Below are 19,936 nucleotides of genomic sequence, written 5' to 3' on the forward strand. Positions count from 1 at the left end.
GAAGTCAGTGAGCGTGACAACTGAAGCGACTTCAAAATAAACTGCAGGAGCGTACACTTCCCTGTACTTCCGCTTTCGTCAAAGATCCGCCTCACGAATAGTTTTATTTTACTTCCACGCATCAACAACAACAACAGCCTCCATCCATGGATATGATACTTATCTCATGTCAAGGTTATTGAAGTCTGCTACTCTTCAGTGGTGATGGAACTTTATTGCTCTTTTGGGTTCACTGGAAACATTTCAGTTGTCGTTTGCAAAATTTGGAGCACATGCGCACGTGTTGTGACTTTTTGCAGCGGACGTGTCATCAAATTGATTAAGTTGTTCTTTCTTAATTTCTTTCTTAATTTGCACGTGTTTATTTTTCTATTTGCATGTGTTGTTTCTGTTTGCATGTGCTTTCTTAACTTGGATGTGTTGTTTCTGTTTGCATGTGTTTTCTGGATTTTCACGTGTTGTTTCTGTTTGCATGTGTTTTCTAGATTTGCAGTGCATTGAGCTCTCTCGGCCAACGTGTGTTTTCCTGAATTAAATGTAAGTGTTATTATATTGTAAACTCAAGACATTTATCATGTGGTGTGTTATGATGTAAGATTGGCTACAATATACGTTTATGAATGGAACAAGAGGACACGATCTTGCCCTTTTTATACAGTCTTTGATTGGACCCACTCCCACTCTTCTCACAGGGACATCTAGTGGCATAAGTAGAAAGACCAGCAGCACCAGTCTCTAAAAGCTGTTATTCTCAATTTGGGCATCATTTCTGGGGGGGTCGCCAAGTTCTCGTGGAGAAATAAAGTTATAATTACATTTTAAAAAGTCTCCCTCCACTTACAGAGCCTATAAATGCCGAATATGTGCGTATTTGTGTATTGCATGTGCACACATTTGACCACAAAGGGGCAGCAAGGCCTCTCATATAGAAACACTTCCTCCCATCTCCCCTTTCTAATAATTCAACTGAATTTCAAAGATTTAATATTAGAAGAAATATAATGTATTTTTATGATTGAAACAATTTAGCAACATAAAGCAGTCTGAGAAATAAGTAGAAATATTGTGAGAGCTGCAGAAAATGCATCCGACATCATAGGGGAACATAAATTGACATGTGACAATACAGCATTAAAACTCATTCAGCACTCTCCTACCCCAGCTCACAGATAGCGTAAGAAGAGATGTGATGGGTTGAGGTTTCATATATTGTCCAAAGTAGGAGTGGTTGACTCTATTTATTTCCAACCCAGGTGGGACTTTAACCCACAATCCCCAGCTCTGGAGTCTGATGCCTTATCCATTAGGAAACTGGACCACAATTTATCAGAATCACCAATGTTTATGAGCAGCTGCATCTTTGAGGATCAATTATATATTTCCTTGTTCGTTGTTGGATGTTGATTCTGCACAAATTTATTGTCCTCATAAACCTTTTCAATCGTGAAATGTTAATGCTTGAGGAAGTCGTAAAATTTCAATTCAGGTGTTTTTTGTTCTGAATGAAAACTCACCCGGGAAATTCCTTCAATGAAACTGACAGATTTTTTTAGTAGAGAGGGTAAAACAAATATAATCAATGAATGTCCCGGCCCACACACCGTGTAGGTCACGATTTAGGAGGCAGTTAACAAAATATACTGTAGCACCAAAGGGCGAATGATTTAGATCACAGAGCTAAACTGTTAATCATTGTGCAAGCAAGGGTTTCACAATCAATACCCACAATTCTCAGAGCTCTCACAAAATCAAGGGAATCTCCTCCTGTTGCTGAAGAAATACCTTCAGTCATTTGCTTCCTCGCTTGTGATGTCACGATCCCTCAAAGATTTTACACAGGACGTGTAACGAAGCAGGAAGTCTGGCGGGAGCCCCATGCTGTGCCTCCACTCGCAGAGACACAGATGACATGGGCGAGATGAAGCCATTCAATCAGACGCTGATGAGACCATGAAGAAGAGGACGTTCTGTCACATGTCAGATAAAAAACATCTCTGTAGATTTTTCTCTCTATTACATTCATGAATAACACCAACAGTCACATGACGTCTGGGTTTTCAGCTCAGCACCAAACCAAACCACGAATAAACTTTATTTTTAAATGTAAATCCTATCTCCTTTAATTATTTATGGCTGTTTCCATGTTGTGGTGAGATTACACATCCTCAGGTACTTATCATCTCATTATTGCAGCCATGCACACTGTGTTGTTCAATCTAATCACAGTCTATGACGAATTGTTTGTGCAGGAGAACTTAAGTGCTGCCCCAGGATGGAGATCACCACCTGCATCGGGTAAACAGAGAATGGATGTGATATGCACATATTTTAGAGTTCTTGTAAGAACCATAGTTGTAGATGGTTGATTGATTGCAGATGCTGGAGACAAAAGCATGAATGAGAGTTTGTGCATTATGGAATGAAAGGATTGATCGGATCGGGACCACTTTGGTAATTTCTCAGAAATGTCTATAAAATATTGGAAAATTCTTATCACTATGTACCACAGTGAAAACTAGTGTTGTAAGACCTGCTCCAAAACCCAAAGATTTTCAATTTACTCTTATAAAAGCCAAACAAAAGTAGCAATAGTCACAGTTTAGCTCAGTTTAGCTTTAAAAACTTATGATATAACTTCCAAATACCCCAAAATATCATGTTAATTGAATATCTGATTAATTAATTTAGAATTTCAGATCTACATCTCCTGCAGAATTTATTTATTTGCCTTCGTAAGGGGAACTATTCATGGATTATTTTCTTTTTCTAACCCTAACCCTTTTTTTCTTCCCAGAATGAATTAGAATTAAGTCCCACCATAAAAATAAATCTCCAAACTTTAAATTGAGAGGAACAGATCTCCTCCCAAACCTTTGCTGTATGTTCTGCACATCTCGGATACGTTTGACATCACATGTTTTGACCTTTACACTTTTTGTTGTTGGGCCCAAAGGCGACTTTACATCTGAACAACACTGAGTGTCTGAAATCCTTCTCATCCTAACCTCTCACTTGTGAGTCATCGCTGTCTCCTCTCAGATCCGCACAGGTACTGGTGACATGCGTGACATTTATAGCTTCTTACTCCTTCCTCAGTCTGTTTTGTGCTGTGCGTTTTTCTGTCACTGACCGTTCCAGCTACTCTGATATTGTATTTCAGTTTAGTGCCAGATGCTGATTTTATGTCATAAAGTGTTAAAGAGAAAAAGTGAAAGTAGATGCAAGCATTAGTGAGCATTCAAAACACATACTTACACATTATTTAAATGATTTACTACAAATTGCCTCAGATCTTTTGTTACTATCTTATTTTCAAGAACATCTTTCAATTTACATGTCAAAATGTATATGTTAATTTTAAGGAAGACAAAATGTACCAACAGATATTAATATTGGTAGTGAATTTGTTTTTTTTCATCATTGTATTTCCTTTTTCATTTTCTAGCAATGAGATGATTTTTCATTATGCACCAACATTTCCCAAAGGTGTTGTTCATGCCAAACTTATTTATGTATTTATTATAAGGAGGACAAAATGTTTAGTCTCTTTCTTTCTTCCTTACCTTTCGTCTTTTTAGTCTGTTTTCTAGCTATGAGCTCATTTTTGATTACACACCGTCTCTTGTCAAAATATTAAAGTCTATTTGAAGGAAGACAAAATATATATATACGCACAGACATTGAATCATTTCCCTATAGTCTTTCCACTTATTATATTTTGTCTTTTTTTTGTTTTCCAGCAATGAGATCATTTTTGATTACGCATGAAAATGTTCCCAAATGTAACATTTTATCTATTTTTAGGGCCAAAAGAAAAATGTTTCAGCTGACAGTGTGTCCAAGAACACACTGAGGTGTTTTTTCTTTTGCAGTAGCTGATTGGGTGCTGGCTGGTCCCTTTTGTAATCAAGCGGAATGATGAAAGACTCATCACAAACCACCCACCACAGTCATTGTCTGACAGACCCACTTGAGCCGCTGGGTCTCCCCATGCTCACTAATTCAAAGTCGTCCGTGTGTCATTGACTCCCTGATGGACTACTCTGCTACGTGACGGACATCAGGAAAACTCCAAAAAGCAGCCGTCCTCTGTCAGAGGGGTGAGGGGGTTAAGGAGTGGGAGGATGCGAGGATGCGAGGAGGCGAGGAGGAGGAGGAGATGGGTGATGCATCCTGTAGGTCTGGGATGACTGTGTGTGACTGACGTTCTTGATTCATCATCCAACAACCTCATGGGCAGCAAGGATATATAAGCTGGATCACACCTGCTCAACAATAACCACTGGAGACCTCCGCCAACTAACCTCAGCCTGTTACCAAAGTCCAGGGTAAGATGATGCTGCTCAGAGATTATATGATATATTTATATCATTTATACATGTTTACTTTCTAGGCTACATCGAGTCGGGAATTTGATGATTATTGTGTGATATTTAGACACTTCAGGTGGATTTATAAGAATTATATATATATATGTGACTACATCATCTCTGTGCTGTTCACGAGTAATATAATATTGATAGACTGTAAAATTGCCAGTGATGTTTCTTTTGGGACTTATAATGAAAAGTATAAGTAATGGTAGTACATTAAGTTATGTATTTAGATGATGGGTGTTGATAATTTATCATATATGATCTTGATTGCCTAGACTGTATGGGCTTTGTATTTCTAATGGGACTTATAATGACAAATATGAGTTTAAAATGGTTATGATAGTACATTAAGTTTTGTATTTAATTTATTATTTTACTATACTTAGATACTTTTAGTGGATTTCTAACAATTATAAGTGTTAGGGGGCTTTCAGGTTTCAGGTTTCCTCGCACGCAAAACTCAAGTCACACTGAGCAAGATACTTTTGAAGATGTAGCACATACTGTTCGAATTCTGATGTGGTGCTACAGAGACTTTTACGGTGGAACTGAAGCAGATTGTACTGACAAAAGAACAAAAGAAACATTTCTAAGTTAACATTTCATTTGAAACATTCACACTCCTGCCTTGTACTCAGTACACAACAGAAGTAAAACAAAAATATCAGGAATCCCCACAACAAGGGTCTGAAATCAAATCCTGAAATGAAAGTAAACTGAGTTCTGTGGAGGGAATATTGATTACTGTAGAATAGCCAATGATATTTCTTTTGGGACTTATAGTTTCTATTGGGCATAACAGTACATTAAGTATTTTATGATGTTCAGATACTTCAGTTTCATTTGTAACAATTAGAACTGTGAGTACATTATTAAATTGTATTGTGTTTCTTTTGGGACTTATAATGACGAATATCAGTTAATAGTTATTATGATGTGTTTTTCTAGAGTTTTTGTTGCTTAGTAATGAGGTTTAAATGAATGTTTTTCTTCATCTCTTATGAATAACAGTCTCTGCATTTCAGTTTTTCTCTCATATTAAAAATTTGATTCATAATAATCTGACATATCCTAAAGACATTTTTAATTCAAATTATATCTTTTCTAGCTTTTTCCAGGTTTTCTTCTTGTTTTGAGTAACCTCTAACAGATGTGTTTCTGACCACTGTCCCTCCGTCCTCTCTCAGTGCCTTCAGCGACTCCACAGCATGCTGCCTGGGAGAGCGGCTAATGTCCGGCACTGTGTCCTGACGAGCCGCTGGCTGCCCGCAGTCCTGGCACTGCTCCTCCTCCTCTCCTCCAGCATCAGCAGCGCTCACAGCACCACGGTGGAGCACGACTTCCACATCGTTCACAATGTGGACAACAGAAGTAAGACCTGGGATTTGCTTTTAAGAACCTGCTGAATGTGAGTCACTGAGTGTGGAGATTTAAGGAAAATGTGAGGATGACTGACAAAACAACTATCACTTAATATAATAATAATAATATGTTCCTCTTATTTATGTCTCTCCATTACTATTCCTATCATTTTCAGAGGAATTAACTGTCTGATGTTCATTTTACTATTAAACTTTCCAACTGAGATACTGGTTTTCAAACTCCTGTCTTAATCTCAAGGGATCATTGACTGCATTTGAATATTAATAGCCTTGAGATGCTCTACGTCTTATTTGTCTCGATTCATAAAATCTGTGTGGTTATTGGGGTTATATATAAGAGTAAATGCTTTTTTACTATACTATTTTCTTTATACTCGTTTTTTCTTCAATACACAATTTATAATCTGTCAAAAGTAGTTATGAACCAAATTGTTGGAATTATTTAAAAGAAAAATTGCAATAAATATGACAATAATGTTCTAGTAATCATTGGGATCCCATTTATTGTCATTAAAATGAATATTCTCCATATAGAGTACTTTGAAGCATCAGAATCTATGTAAAAACCTGAATAATCAAACTGAAGATGCAAAAAATGTCCATATGTTTGACTTAGGAATATTTCATGTCATCATTTATTTTTAGTAGCCTACTACAAAATATACCATATCATCATAATATCATTGTGTTTGTGGTAGTAATTTTGGTCTTTACATCATTATACTTGAATGCTTGCTTTGATATATGATGACGACCGTACTTGTGTCTGTGTGCTCCAGGTCCAGAGATAGACCCATTCTGGTACGTAGGGCGCGGGGTGAGACCCATCGGCCGCTTTGGGAAGAGGCACAGCGTGAGGGCTCTGGGCAGCAGCGGGATGCAGCCGGTCGTCAGGACGCTGGAGCTGCTCCTCAACAGCCTCAGAAACAGGGAGAACCTCGAGAAAGCGCTGGACGGAGAAAACAGGGATTGGTTACCATGACAGCGTGTCCTCCCCCCTCAAATCATAAACTCTGAGTGTCTTTATTTTTTATTTTGATTAAGGTTACTGACTCTGTATTTCTCTCTGGTGTCTTTTCTGAGGCCTTGGTTGACATGAAATCCCTCTTCAAATCTATTTGTACATAAAAATGTATTCTATATTGGTTAATAAATCGGAATGTTGTGATTATATGTGTGATCTTCCTGGATTTTCTGGTGCACAACCAACGTCTTCTTTCAAAAGAAGCTTTAGGTTTGCAAATCTATATCTTTTGCATATTAATAGTTTCCCCAACATAATAATTGATTGCACGTAAAAGTGGAGCTGTGCACAGTAAACCTCTTCATAGCCGTTCAAACTGGATTAAACAGGAACAACAGTAATATTATCTTTATCTGTGTGAATCTCATTCTTTGTGAGTATCTGGGGCACAGTTAGAAAATTAGATGTCCTGTGTGAATCCAGCATCGTATACGCGTCAGTCACTTGCACAAAAGACTAAAGTTACTGTAGGTCAGCTATGATTGAGCAATACACACATTAGTCTATATCATATCCATCTTTTCACACATATACATATATTAACAAATTCTTTGATGAGACACTATTCTTTTTTTTTTTTTACATTAGAAAAAACATCCAGCCAGCCTCCTCACCAAATCTACTAAAAAAGCATATTACTCAGATTTTAGCTTCTCTTCATTGGCTTCCAGTAAAATTCTGAATTTATTTGAAGATTTTATCACTGACCTTCAAGGCCCATTAATTCTAAGCTTGCACCTCAGTACATTTCAGATCTTTTGTCCTAACCTGAGGTCCTCAGTGAATTTCCTGCTGTCCACCCCACAGTCCTGAGGACCAGAGGTGGTCATGCCTTCATGCCCCCACTCTGAAGAACAACCTCCCTGAGGAGATCTGTCTCACGTCCTCCTGATCCTCTTTTAAATCTCTCTTAAATACACATTTTTTAAAGGTGTGCTTTCTCCTAGTTCTGTTCTAACTAACTATTTTACACGGTTTAGCGCAAACCCATGTCCAGATTAAAGTTACTCTAAATTAGAATGAAACTGAGTGGAACTGAAGTGGGTAATTAGTTTCTGCTGTTCCTGTAGCTCCTGTGAAGCAGCTGTATAAGGTGGAAAGAAATTCAAACACAGGAGGCTGAAGAAACAAATAGAAAATACAACTGATGCAACATCAGTGAAGGTGCTGCAGGCAGATTGTTTTACTTAATTGAAACATATTAACTCCTGTACTGTATTTGCACTAACAGGAAATAAAGCAGACTGGATTTAACCAGATGAATTTATTGTTTGTGTGATGATTCATCAGAAATGACTGCATCATGTTGTGTCTCTGACTGAAAAGCTCTCGTCACGGCGGCTTCCTCCTTCAGTCTGAAGCTTCAGGTAAAGATCTGGAGAAACTCTGGATGACTGGAAGAGAACCTTCCAGTGATCAGGTTAACTTCACTGAGGATGTTGCCATAGAAACTGACTCAGAGTTGAGCTTTTTGAAACTAAAAGGTTTCCATCCAATATGAGTTTTCATTTAACCTGTCCTCTGAAACAGACCCCAGATATGTCCAGGTGTGAACGGGTGCAGGGGCAGATTTCACAGGGCGGGGATGGGGAGTGGGCAGGGTGGTCCGGACCCCCCCATCCTGGGTGTAACAGAGAGTGTTTCCCCCTCATTATCACTGTAAAGATAGCTATATAAGTTTACATAGTATGAGTGTGCTAATTATAGATACTACATCAAGTGTTTTTAAGTTTTGAAAAATCTAACCCCCTCTCATTTGCCGCAGTGCGATCTCAGTGGTTTCTGACCTCAGGTCAGTTGCGTCTCTGCATCAGTTAACAAAGGATGTGTCAGACATGTTGCTTTGATTCTAGCTCCCAATAGAATAAAACACATTTACATTGAACCAGACTGCACCTTGTTGCTGTTTTACCTCACGGTTGAATCTTAAATCTAACCCCCTGCTGGCTTGGTCCATGCAGCAATGTCTTCGAAAGCACATTCGGCAGAAGGTCTGTCCACAATTTAAATGTTCAGAACTCTGTGAATTTTCTTTATTTTTTATACAGATTTTCAAGCAGTTTGGTTTGTTACAAAAGCCAGATGTGTATTTATGTTACAGAATGCTTGGTTACATTAAAATCGCCTGTTTTTATACAAAATATATGTAGATGATAATATTTCTATAATATTTTAGATGAACGTACTCAAAGTAATTTGGATCTAAGTACAGTATTTTTTCTTACCACATATACAATGGCTGCCATGGTGTAATTCCCTGTATAATTTTGGAAATAAATGAAGACTTAATTACTAAAATAAAGATATGAATACAATGTAGCATATGTTCAGTGTGTGGAAGGCTTCATCGTGTTCTGGACTTTCACACATTGACAGTGAAATATTAGACATCTGCTTCTTTGATAAATCAAAATCTCATTTGTGATTTTATCAGCTTTATTTGGGTTTATGGGTGTTGCTTCTTTACTATTGTGCATACATAGGCTGCTGGACATATAAAGTACTCTGGTAATATATATATATATATAAATAAAGATTTGCACTTGACAAATGTTTATCGCCCCCCCCACCCCCAACAATGAGCTGAAGGCTCCGCCCCCTGACCAGGTGTGTGACCAGGTGTTTCTGATCAGCTGATGACGGAGTCTATCTCCTGAGCGTGGACGCGCTGCTCGCGCCTTCTCCCGCAGTTTGTCTTGGCGCGTGTCCAGGTCACGAGCTGCAGAAAAAGACGCAGAACAAACTGAACACTACGAAAAAAGCACGCACAGAAAAAGCTACGCGACGCAGCGAAACAGAAACTGAGAGAATGTGAGAAGAAGTTTTCTTCAGGCTGCAGCAGCGTCTGACGTCACACGCCCGAAAACCAAAAGCAACCCGCTGTGATGGCGGAGGTCGTAGTTTAACGTTATTTTGTTATTTAAACGTTTTAATTTAACGTTAATATTATTTTAACGTTTCATCGTGGACACAGACGACGGGTCGACCACGTCCAGCTTCCCCGCTCCTCATCACAGGTGAGTCACATGAACGGTTAGCGTCATCAGTGTCAGGTGTGTGTAAGTTTCTATATTTCAACAAAACCTCAGAATTAAACCAAGGAAAAGTCCGTCTTTTATTTAATGTCATATTTATTTTTAAAACACTTGCAACGTTAGGTACAATAAAATAACAAGAAATACAGTGGAATAAAATGGTTTAATATTCCAGTATCAAATGAAGGAGAAATAAATCAAATGAATAAGAATAAATTGAACTGATGAAATAAAGAAATTAAATGTTGAATAAAATGAGAATTAGTTCATTAAATAGGTGAATAAAATGTACTTGCCGGTGTTTGGTTTTCATTTTAACTTCAATGTTTCTTTTATGAACAGAAACCTGTTCGTCGTGGACACAGCGAGACGTGGTGGACCTGGTCCAGCATCACAAAGGACCTGAACTCTCTCAGAACAGGTGAGTGACCCCTGTCGACTGGTTGTATGGAGGACCTTTACGGCCTCAACATAACAAATGTATCATGTTTTTTACAAATGTTATACGGTTCATTGACAAAACTGTGGTTTGTAAATACATAAGCGTCAACAAACTTTTCCAAATAGAAAAAACCCTAATGTTTTACTTTTCATAATTTAAAAAACAATGCGTATTCATGTGGTTTGAAATCAGAACTTTTTTTCAATTCTTTTACTGGGTTTATGTTTTCAATGAATTACACAGTAACTTTCAGTTTCACACTTATTTAGAGCAATGTTAGCTTTATGTCATTACTTTCAGGTGTGTTGACGAGTGGCCGACTATAATTTGTGTAGAAATGATAACGAAAATTAAAATCTGACCTCTCTTTTCTTTTTCTTTCAGGTCGATCTTCAGGAAGATCTTCAAACGGTAGGACCAATTTTTCTTTTTGATTTTGGTTGGCCGCCGTGCCCCCAACTCGCTTGGCCGCCGTGCCCCCAACTCGCTTGGCCGCCGTGCCCCCGCTGTGCCTTAAATGTATTTATCATGGCCGCTGTGTCATGCTATGCCTTTCTTTGCAGATATGACCGTACGTTCATTCGTTGTACGACCGACAACCGCCCATTCGCCAGTGCATCCGTCTTTCTTCTTCTTCTTCTTCTTCTTCTTCTTCTTCTTCTCATCTCTCTAAGAAATGTGTAGCTGATCTGAAGCCCAGGGTTAGATATTGACTTGAAGTTTGTTGAGGGATGATATAAGATATGATTTTATGATAAGATGCAGTATTGATGTCTGAAACTTTGATTCAGCTCAGCAGTTCATATTAGTAGATGTAGTGTGGCCCAGTTTGTTTGAGATGGCCGCCGTGCCATGGCTTTCAATTTGTCAATTAACTTGATGAAATGTTGATGGCTGACCAACTTTTCCTTTTTAGGCTTATCAACGAAGGGTGAGTACATATTTTTAAATTTTCTCTTGGATGGCCGCCGTGTCGGCCTCCCTCCGTTCTCTTTAGACTAGACTAGATTTTTTTGTTTTGTAGAACAGGGAATAAAACTTCAGAATTGTGTGTGTGTGTGTGTGTGTGTGTGTGTGTGTGTGTGTGTGTGTGTGTGTGTGTGTGTGTGTGTGTGTGTGTGTGTGTGTGTGTGTGTGTGTGTGTGTGTGTGTGTGTGTGTGTGTGTGTGTGTGTGTGTGTAGAGATGAGGGTTGAACAGCTGAGAACAGGGTTTCTGGGCACAATGTTGGAATGTAAATGCAAACATCTTGCTTTCGACAAAATAAAAAACAAACTGAGTTTCCACCCAAATCATTGCTCCACTAGTCTTAAATTCTCAAATTATAACTTTGGTATATTTATCTGCCTTGAACAATATTTATTGAATCTGCCTTAAAAACTAAATTATTCTTTAAAACTATATTTATTTACCTTAAAAACAAGTGTTACCTTAAAACTGGTCATTGTTCGTACAATCCAGACTGTAGATATTCGAATCAGAATTACAATAATCATTCTAATTGATTAGTATGACTCGGTTTTCCTCATGACGCTCGTAATTGTCCCTCCGTCAGTCAAACATGGCTGCCCCTCAATCGTCGCACATTTTTTATTCCTGGTGCATTTCCAAACAATAGATCCTGGGGATCTACCCAATAGTAAGTGCTTTTTATTCTTTATGGGGTGTGGTTTTGCTTGGCCGCCGTGCCATGACGGCATTTCTATTTCTCAATTTGCTCAACGAAGAGGACCACCTGCCTGCGCGTCCGTCCATTATAGTTATATGCGCGTCCGTTTAAAAATGTTCCCTTGTTGAGCAACAAGTACCTCTCGATTTCGCCTGGCCGCCGTGCCATGGCATCGCCTTTTCCGCAGCCGCCGTGCCAATCTGTCCTCTTGTCATGGCCGCCGTGTCATGACTTTTTTCTTCTCGGCCGCTGTGCCGATCTATCATCTATCATGGCTGCCGTGCAACAAAGCCATCTGTCCGTTCAAAATGCGTATGTCAGAAAAGGCGTATGTCCGTTAGTCTATCGACTAAGTCATAACTTCTAAAACGAACCAATTTTATGGTGTAAGAAATAAATCTCTCGCAATGGAAACGGAGCATTTAGCTTGTTTTTTTTGGCCTCTGCTTGTTGGCCATACAGCTGCAGGAACGGGTGGAAGCTTTCAGAGAAATTCGACCTTATTTAGGGTTTAAATGAACATTGAGGAGGAAATTGACTTGATTCTAGTGCATTGGTTGGTTTGGAACTGCTGAGGTAGTGATCTAGAAGAATCAGACCATTGGTCTGGACTGCTGTTGGTTCGTCTGAGAACAGAGCACTGATTCTGTAATCTGGTTAGTTTTTGGAATGTAAATCAGTTTGTGCTCTGTCTTAGTCGTGGTGCCACATGGCCTAAGCTTCTCTTTCCACTATTACCGCCGTGTCTGCCTCTCTTCTCAACAATTAAGACCAGCATGGTAGGACATGTCTCTTTCCGTCCATCCGTCGTCAACATATTCAGGACTTCATTTCCGATTTCATCATCCTACACATACAATTTATTATCTGCATTTCCATTTTCGTCGAATTTTATTTCCTGGCGGATTTGCATTTCAATTTGACGAATTTTATTTGCTGGTGGATCTGCATTTCAATTTTTGACGAATTTTATTTCCTGGCGGATCTGCATTTCCATTTTCGTCAAATTTTGATCCATCCTCCTTAATGACAATGGTGGGGGCCAAGATGGACCCAGCCCTCCTTGACGACGACGATGGCAGCCAAGATGGCCCCTGCCCTCGATGACTGCGGCGGCCAGGATGAACCCAGACCTCCTTGACGACAACGGTGGCAGCCAAGATGGACCCAGCCCTCGATGATGGCGGCGGCAAAGATGGACCCAGACCTCCTTGATGACGGTGGTGGCAGCAGAGACAGGATGGAGCCAGCCCTCCTTGATGGCGACTAAGATGGACCAGACCCATCTTCAGGTAGGTCCTTAAAGATTGATTATCCACTTCTATTTAAACCCTCCTTGTTGTGTACTTATGCTAATTTTGTTTTTTCGTGTCACATGTTAAACCTTGAAGCTGGAATGCTGTGGCCAGACAATGACTGTGTGCTCCTGGATGAAGACTATCAACCAAACTCTCAATGAAGAAGATGGCAAAGATGGACCCAACCCTCCTTGATGATACCTCTTTGCCCCAGGATGTCTTCAGGTATGTCCTGTTAAGATGGATTATCCACTTTCATTTGAAACTTGCTTGTTGCATACTTATGCTAATTGTTTTTCTGTTTCACATGTTAAACCTTGAAGCTGGAATGCTGTGTCCTGATGCGTCTGTACCACAGGATGAAGAAGATGGACAAAATCCTCCTCGATGATACCTCTTTGTCCCAGGATGTCTTCATATGTCCTTTCAGATGGATTATCCACTTCTATTTAAACCTTGCATGTAGTATACTTATGCTAATTGTTTTTCTGTGTCACATGTTAAACCTGAAGGCTGGAGTGTCCCTGGATGAACATGGACTCAGCCCTCCTCGATGACGATGCCTCTTTGCTCCAGCGTCTTCAGGTATGTCCTTTTCAGATGTATTATCCACTTCCATTTAAACCCTGCTTGTTTTATAACTATTTTTTTTTTGTGTTTCACATGTTCAAACTCAAAGCTGGAATGCAGTGGCTTGACCTGAGCGTTACAAGCCTTGTGTACTGCCTACACCTCCAGATCTCACCTCCGAATGGAACATGTCACCCAAAGGATATGTTCGACCACCAATTTTAACAAAGGCTGTACCACCACCAGTGTCTGTATGTGGTGGGGAGGGGGTTTTGAGTCAGGGTCAGACTTTCAGCTTAAATGAGAATTCAATTTGAAGAGTCGGGTGTTTTAATCTTTGGGGTTTTTATGATGATCACTGGAGAAAATCTGTTTCTACGAGATGTAAGAATTTATTGGTTCTTTGAAAGTTGCTGTTGAACATAGTTATTTTGATCATGTGTTCAGTGTTGGGTTGATTATAATGTGCTGAGATGGAACATCCTGTGAGATTGAATCCAAATTACTGTAAAGAGCATGTAGTGACATTCAGAATATCTCGTAAAGTTTTACAGTATTTTCTTTCCTTGATATTCCTCAATGGTGAACTGACAATGTAGCTGTTGGCCAATTTTATTGATTAGTTTGAGTAGTTTCAATTAAAATGAGAACATTGTTAGACTTGAATTTGAGACTGGTTAATTGTTTTTTTTCCCCCAAGTAGTTATTCAGCATATAGATGATGTCTTATGAAAAGCATTCATAGTCTCTATTGGCATCTGACTGTTCTGCTATCAAATTGCGACCACATGAAATTATTTCTTATCTAGTTTTGCCTGCTTCCATTGTATCAAAGGTGGAGGTACATGGGTTGGTTTTTCACCAACCCAAATTTGAATCCTATGCTGCCTTGTCTCATCTGCCAAGTTTAATTCCTACTGGAGACTCGAGTTGAACCTTTCTGTGTTCAATAAAGTTTCGTTGTTGCGCATCATATTGGGAGGCCTCCCAGCAGGGGAATTTATCCCACCCCTGCAAAGCGTTATGACACTAGCCTACGTCTGGCTCAGTCGCTCGTTTTTGCTGCGTAATCAGTGATGCAGGGACATTATTGGACAGTTTCATACATATATGGAATTGTCTTCACTCAGTATGTAGGGGACAGAATAGAAGCGCGTTTGGGTTCTTTGGGAGGAAGTAAGCCTGGCAGAGAGACAACTCATAACTTTGATAATGACTTATCTCAAGTGAACCAGGTTGACTCCAAATTCTAAAATGTTCTCCTGAGTTACACATTATTTAAACTAAGGCATCATACTGTAGGCTGAATTCTAGCAGTCTTGTTAAAAGGCATTGTCCTATAGTAGAAATGGGATTGGATTTGGGCTTTGATGGGAAGGCTGTAGACTGTTGTTAAAGTGATTTATTGTGACAAGTGAGAAGGGGAAGTATTAAGTACATTGATTTCCATTTTGGTAGCATGACTTACTTCTTATTTTTACCTTTTGTAGGGTTGACAAACCTTCTTCACTAAAGTGTTTAATCTGCTCTTTTTGTTTTGTCTTTAGTTGCATTTCAACACTAGTGCGTCCCTGTGCCCAAAACAAGGAGCCACCAGCGGAGATGATTTTACTGGATTTTCTGTCTGAACTGCATTTTGGATGATGGGGCCCCATCGGAACCTGCTACACACGCATCTTTTCAACTTCAGCTCACTGGTGTCTTTGCTCTCCAGTAATTGCACCTTTACTAAATTCAGTCTGACATTGATGCCCACTTTATGCAATGGTTGACCAGCTCAGCGAGTCATTTGGAAAAATGTTTAATCCAACATCCCAGTTTGTTGCATCAGAAATGGCTACAACCTGATTGTCTTGGCAGAGTTCTTCCTTTGCTCATGATTCTGTAGCCTCCTCCTGAAGTTTCTCTCTGCTTCAATCCTCATTTGACTTTGCATGGAAACAATCTCACTTCTTTGCCCCCACATCTCACTATTTCTTCGTGTGGCTTTTCAACATTCACTCTTGCCATCACACCTGCAGAAGGAAGTGGTTTTCTTAATTCAGCGTGACTGTTTTCACATGATGGGTTAGATGTGTCTGTAGACCACTGATGAAGCAGATAACTTGAAATGCTTGTTCCTAATTTACCCAAAGGCTACAACAGACTAATCTCTTTACAAGTCAGTCTAATAATTAAAATTCTGACATGGTTACTTGTGTTCACTACAGTAAGGATTTAATGAGTTGGATTTTCTTAACTACAGAGAACAAGGTATATTGAGTCGACACGTATAAGAAGGTAAGGATTTCATCCTTCCCCTTTTTCTCTGTGTGTGAGGAAGTCTGATCATGAACCCTTGCAGAGTTTTGCCAGTTTCCAAAACCAGACAAGGATCCATCTGGTTTTGGCAGATTTGGCATCAAAATAAAAGAAAATTGGGACCATGGTAGAGAATTGCAATATACACCAATGATAACTTGTAGAGGGTGAGTCTAAAGCATTTGGATGAATCAGGTGAAGCACTTCTAGCTGTCTGCTTAGTCAATGATCTTTTGTCACATCTTACCCAGCACATGAAAACAGTAATGCTGAACTGGGAAACCGCTCCCTTTGCAGATGTGACAACATCAGTGGATGTTGGAAGGCTGCATGAAAGAGATGCTGAGACATGGGGACAGAAGTGGGATTGTTTCTATGCAAAGTCAAATAAGGGTTGAAGCAGAGAGAAACTTCAGGGGGAAGCTACAGAATCAGGAGCAGAGAAAGGAACTCTACCAAGACAACTTGGAGTCGCTGTTTCTTATGCCATCAGCCCAAGAAATTGGGTTAAACATTGTTCCAGATGACTCGCCAAGCCGGCCAATTGAGGTGTGAAGTGAGTGTTAGATGTTAGTTGATTTTGGAAAGTTGCAGATAATGGGTGGCACAGAGACCTGTTTGCCAGTGTTGGAGAGGTGTGGGGTCTGATGCAATTCCAGCATTTGATGGATGCAGTCCGTCAGGTAAAACTGTTTTAGTTAAGAAAAAGTGGGCCGGTAGGAGTAGATGGAAGAAGCAACTGGTGCTGTCAAAGTGAGAACAATGCATTAATTTCAAGACTTTCTGATTGCCTTTTGTCTTTCCGGTCTTTGCATTGTTTGTGGACAGACAAGGTGTCATGTATATGAGGGCGTATTTCTCTCCAGTATTGTCATGGAAACCCCCACACTAAATTCCCTGATAAACCAAAAAGGTTAGCTGTTGAACCGCCACCCTTCAGTTCAGTCCTGTCTCAAAGGGGTGAAATAGCATCAGACACCAAGTGAAACCAATCTTTGACTTTCCATTTCTCAACAATTGCCACATAGCATTGTTAATTGGTTACATTCTGGGCCATTCAGCCTTTATTCAAAGGACAGTGTAGAAATGGGAAAGGTAGGGAGAGAAAGAAGATGACTTACAGCGAAGGGCTGTTTTTAAACTCCAGGCAACTGTGACATGGACGTGGCCTTCAATGCTCAAACGGGTGAGCTACTGGTGCACCCCCAAACATTTGATAAATAAGACAAATGCAAAGCATATATCTATTCATACTTTTGGTTAAACACTTGCAGAATGCACATGCCACATGGTGATTGAAGCCCGCAGCCCTCAAGAGAAGCCAACAAAGTTGTGTCCATGACAACTGAAGAAAATGGCTACGGACTACCAACCCTACTTGATGTCAATGCCTTGTTGCCCTGGGATGAAGACAGCCAAGATGGACCCAGCCCTCCTTGTTGATGATGCCTCTTTGCCCCAGGATTTCTTCAGGTATGTCCTTTCAGATGGATTATGCACTTATGTTTTGACCTTGCTTGTTTTATACTTATGCTAATGGTTTTTCTGTGTCACATGTTAAACCTGAAGGCTGTAGGACTACTGGGCCCTGACCTCACCTCCAAATGGAACAAGTCGGCTACCAAGTTTAACATGGACTTTGCCACCTTAAGCCAAAGACTTGATCCATCAGACTCTGAAAAACTATCACCACCAGAGACTGAAGCATACATGCACACAACAGGACACACACCTCACCACAAGACACTATTGGACATAACGCATTCCAACACGATGCAATGAAGAGACTGATTTTGGATGTATTGTTACAGTTGCCATGTCATATTTGTTGTATTGAAAACCTGTATATTCATCACTTTTTTGGTCAAGTAAAATTGTTGCTTTTTCTCAACTTGGTGGTTCTTTACATTTTTTCCATCTTCAAAGTAGAATCAAGCGTTTAAGACATGGTCAGACATTTTCCTTATTTTAATTTTTTTCAAGAACTCATTCCTTATGTGACAATATGTTAAATCCATGGCTGCTGCTGGAACTAGAATTATTTTTGACAATTTTGATCGCAAATTACAAAAACACTTAAGTTCTTAAAGTTTTGATTTGCTTTAGTTCATTGCTGGGAGAGACTGGGTGATGGTGTCTTTCTCCTTTACCCTCCTCCTGAATCTGGAGTGAACAAGATCTGACCTGGACTTAAAAAAAAGAAAAAATGGTCTATAACCAGAATCATTACTGAAAGAACTGAAATGTCTGAGGAAAAATACAGATGCTTAAGTCTGCTCTGCTCCTGTCTAGGGATAGGAGCATAACATAAATGTAAACTACGCCCTGCAGTTTGTTAAATTGTGCACTTCAATGTGCACATCACACTATTCAATTTATTAATACGTATCCTTGTTTATAATGCATATTTACTTTTTACTAATGTTTCTATTTTCAATATCCCCTTTTTAAATGGGACTAATAATGGATTTTTATTTGACCTGAAGTCTGCATGTTAAATGGTATGTGTTAATGTAGTATAAGGGTGTCCACTGAAGTTTCTATTAACATGAATATTTAAATATTCACACTGGTGGCATAATGTTTATATTTAAAAAAAATGTATATAATTTATTGGAGTCTCTGTGCTGTGATTGAAGCAAACGCGTTGTGACCGAGTGGTTGTAATTTTGAGGGACATTCCTCAGTGTAGTGTAATATTATGCATAATCTTCAGTTTTACCCACATTCCACTACAGAGTATCTAACAACCTCTGGTAAAAGTGGCCTTGAGCCATTTCTGGAGACGAATCAACTGGACTACAGGAAATTAAATATCCCTTTAAAACATTCCCTCTGAACTGCCCCTGTGTTTTTGTTGACATATATATATTTTATGGGCTTAAGATTGAAACCTAATCTCTTCATGAAGCAGGGTGAATGAATGTCCTTAGGGCCCTTGTATGGTTTTCTCTTGTGGTTTGAAACTGGAGATCAAATTATCACCTTCACATCATTGTACGTGAACTCTGTGCTGTGCAGACAGGTGTGAAAATATTCAATTCAATCTAAAATGTAACATGAGGATGAGAAGGTAAATAAACATAACATTTTGGATCATCCTTTGGTTTTTAACATTGTCACATGCTCTGGATCAACTGAACTGAAGTTAATACTGACATTTCTAAATTTAACGTAAAGCTTTTATATGTATGTGTACTTGTACATTGTATCTGCTTGTTTTGGTTGTATATAAATGTGTGTATGTATTTGTGTCTGGTGCTTGGGGAGGAGAAGGCACAGGATGCAGCCTGTCGTCAGGACGCTGGCGCTGCTCCTCAACAGCATCTGAAACGAGGAGAACCTCTAAAGTGCTGGACGGAGAAGACCGGGATTGGTTACCATGGCAGCATGTCCTCCCCCCTCGGAGTGTCTTTAAAAAATATCTTGATTAATATTACTCTGTATTTCTCAGTGGTGTCTGTTCTGAGACATTGGTTGACGTGAAATCCTGCTTCAAATCTATTTGTACATAAATGTATTCTTAATAAAAAAGGGATGTTATTGTGTGATCGTCCTGTATTGCAGTGCACAAAGAACACTTTCAAAAGATGCTTTAAGTTTTCAAATTTTATTCATTTCATATACATATTTTCTCAGAGTACTGTGGCACATAGAGAATCTGTATTTTTTGCACATTAAGTTTCCCCGACATGTCATATGGATTGCACGTAAAAGTGGAGCTGTGCACAGTGAACCTCTTCATAGTCTTTCAAACCGGATTAAACAGGAACAAAAGTATATATCTTTCTGTGTGAATCCAGTCATGACATGTATATGCAGCAGTCCCTTGCACAGAAC

The 19,936-nt window shown here is 39.3% G+C and overlaps 1 protein-coding gene and 4 long non-coding RNA genes across 5 annotated transcripts; all 5 read left to right on the top strand.

The window, feature by feature from the left end:
* Nucleotides 1-9: 9 nt before the first annotated feature.
* Nucleotides 10-4,078, top strand: LOC118098504. The gene is made up of 5 exons (XR_004694177.1): nt 10-174; nt 486-537; nt 2,250-2,295; nt 2,954-3,049; nt 3,873-4,078. It is a non-coding gene; the product is annotated as an uncharacterized LOC118098504 (long non-coding RNA).
* Nucleotides 4,079-4,163: 85 nt separating this feature from the next.
* Nucleotides 4,164-6,912, top strand: prlh2 (prolactin releasing hormone 2). The gene is made up of 3 exons (XM_035142767.2): nt 4,164-4,328; nt 5,564-5,747; nt 6,538-6,912. Exons 2-3 carry the CDS (start codon nt 5,585-5,587, stop codon nt 6,738-6,740), a joined length of 366 nt encoding a protein of 121 aa, XP_034998658.2. The 5' UTR covers nt 4,164-4,328; nt 5,564-5,584; the 3' UTR covers nt 6,741-6,912.
* Nucleotides 6,913-9,450: 2,538 nt separating this feature from the next.
* On the top strand, nt 9,451-10,712 carry LOC118098763. The gene is made up of 3 exons (XR_004694203.1): nt 9,451-9,799; nt 10,160-10,238; nt 10,644-10,712. It is a non-coding gene; the product is annotated as an uncharacterized LOC118098763 (long non-coding RNA).
* Nucleotides 10,713-11,429: 717 nt separating this feature from the next.
* On the top strand, nt 11,430-15,543 carry LOC118098670. Its single transcript, XR_004694191.2, has 4 exons — nt 11,430-13,219; nt 13,319-13,450; nt 13,549-13,810; nt 13,905-15,543. It is a non-coding gene; the product is annotated as an uncharacterized LOC118098670 (long non-coding RNA).
* Nucleotides 15,544-16,592: 1,049 nt separating this feature from the next.
* On the top strand, nt 16,593-17,981 carry LOC118098680. The gene is made up of 3 exons (XR_004694194.1): nt 16,593-17,282; nt 17,371-17,569; nt 17,666-17,981. It is a non-coding gene; the product is annotated as an uncharacterized LOC118098680 (long non-coding RNA).
* The last annotated feature ends 1,955 nt before the right edge of the window (nt 17,982-19,936 follow it).

This window comes from Hippoglossus stenolepis, chromosome 19 (assembly GCF_022539355.2).
Source record: "Hippoglossus stenolepis isolate QCI-W04-F060 chromosome 19, HSTE1.2, whole genome shotgun sequence".
Classification (NCBI taxonomy): domain Eukaryota; kingdom Metazoa; phylum Chordata; class Actinopteri; order Pleuronectiformes; family Pleuronectidae; genus Hippoglossus; species Hippoglossus stenolepis.

What these genes read in the sequence shown, in the direction of transcription:
- prlh2 (XM_035142767.2), top strand. Translation starts at nt 5,585, where the DNA reads ATGCTGCCTGGGAGAGCGGCTAATGTCCGGCACTGTGTCCTGACGAGC. An exon ending in TCACAATGTGGACAACAGAA is followed by an intron (nt 5,748 to 6,537) that starts GTAAGACCTGGG and finishes TGTGTGCTCCAG; the next exon opens with GTCCAGAGATAGACCCATTC.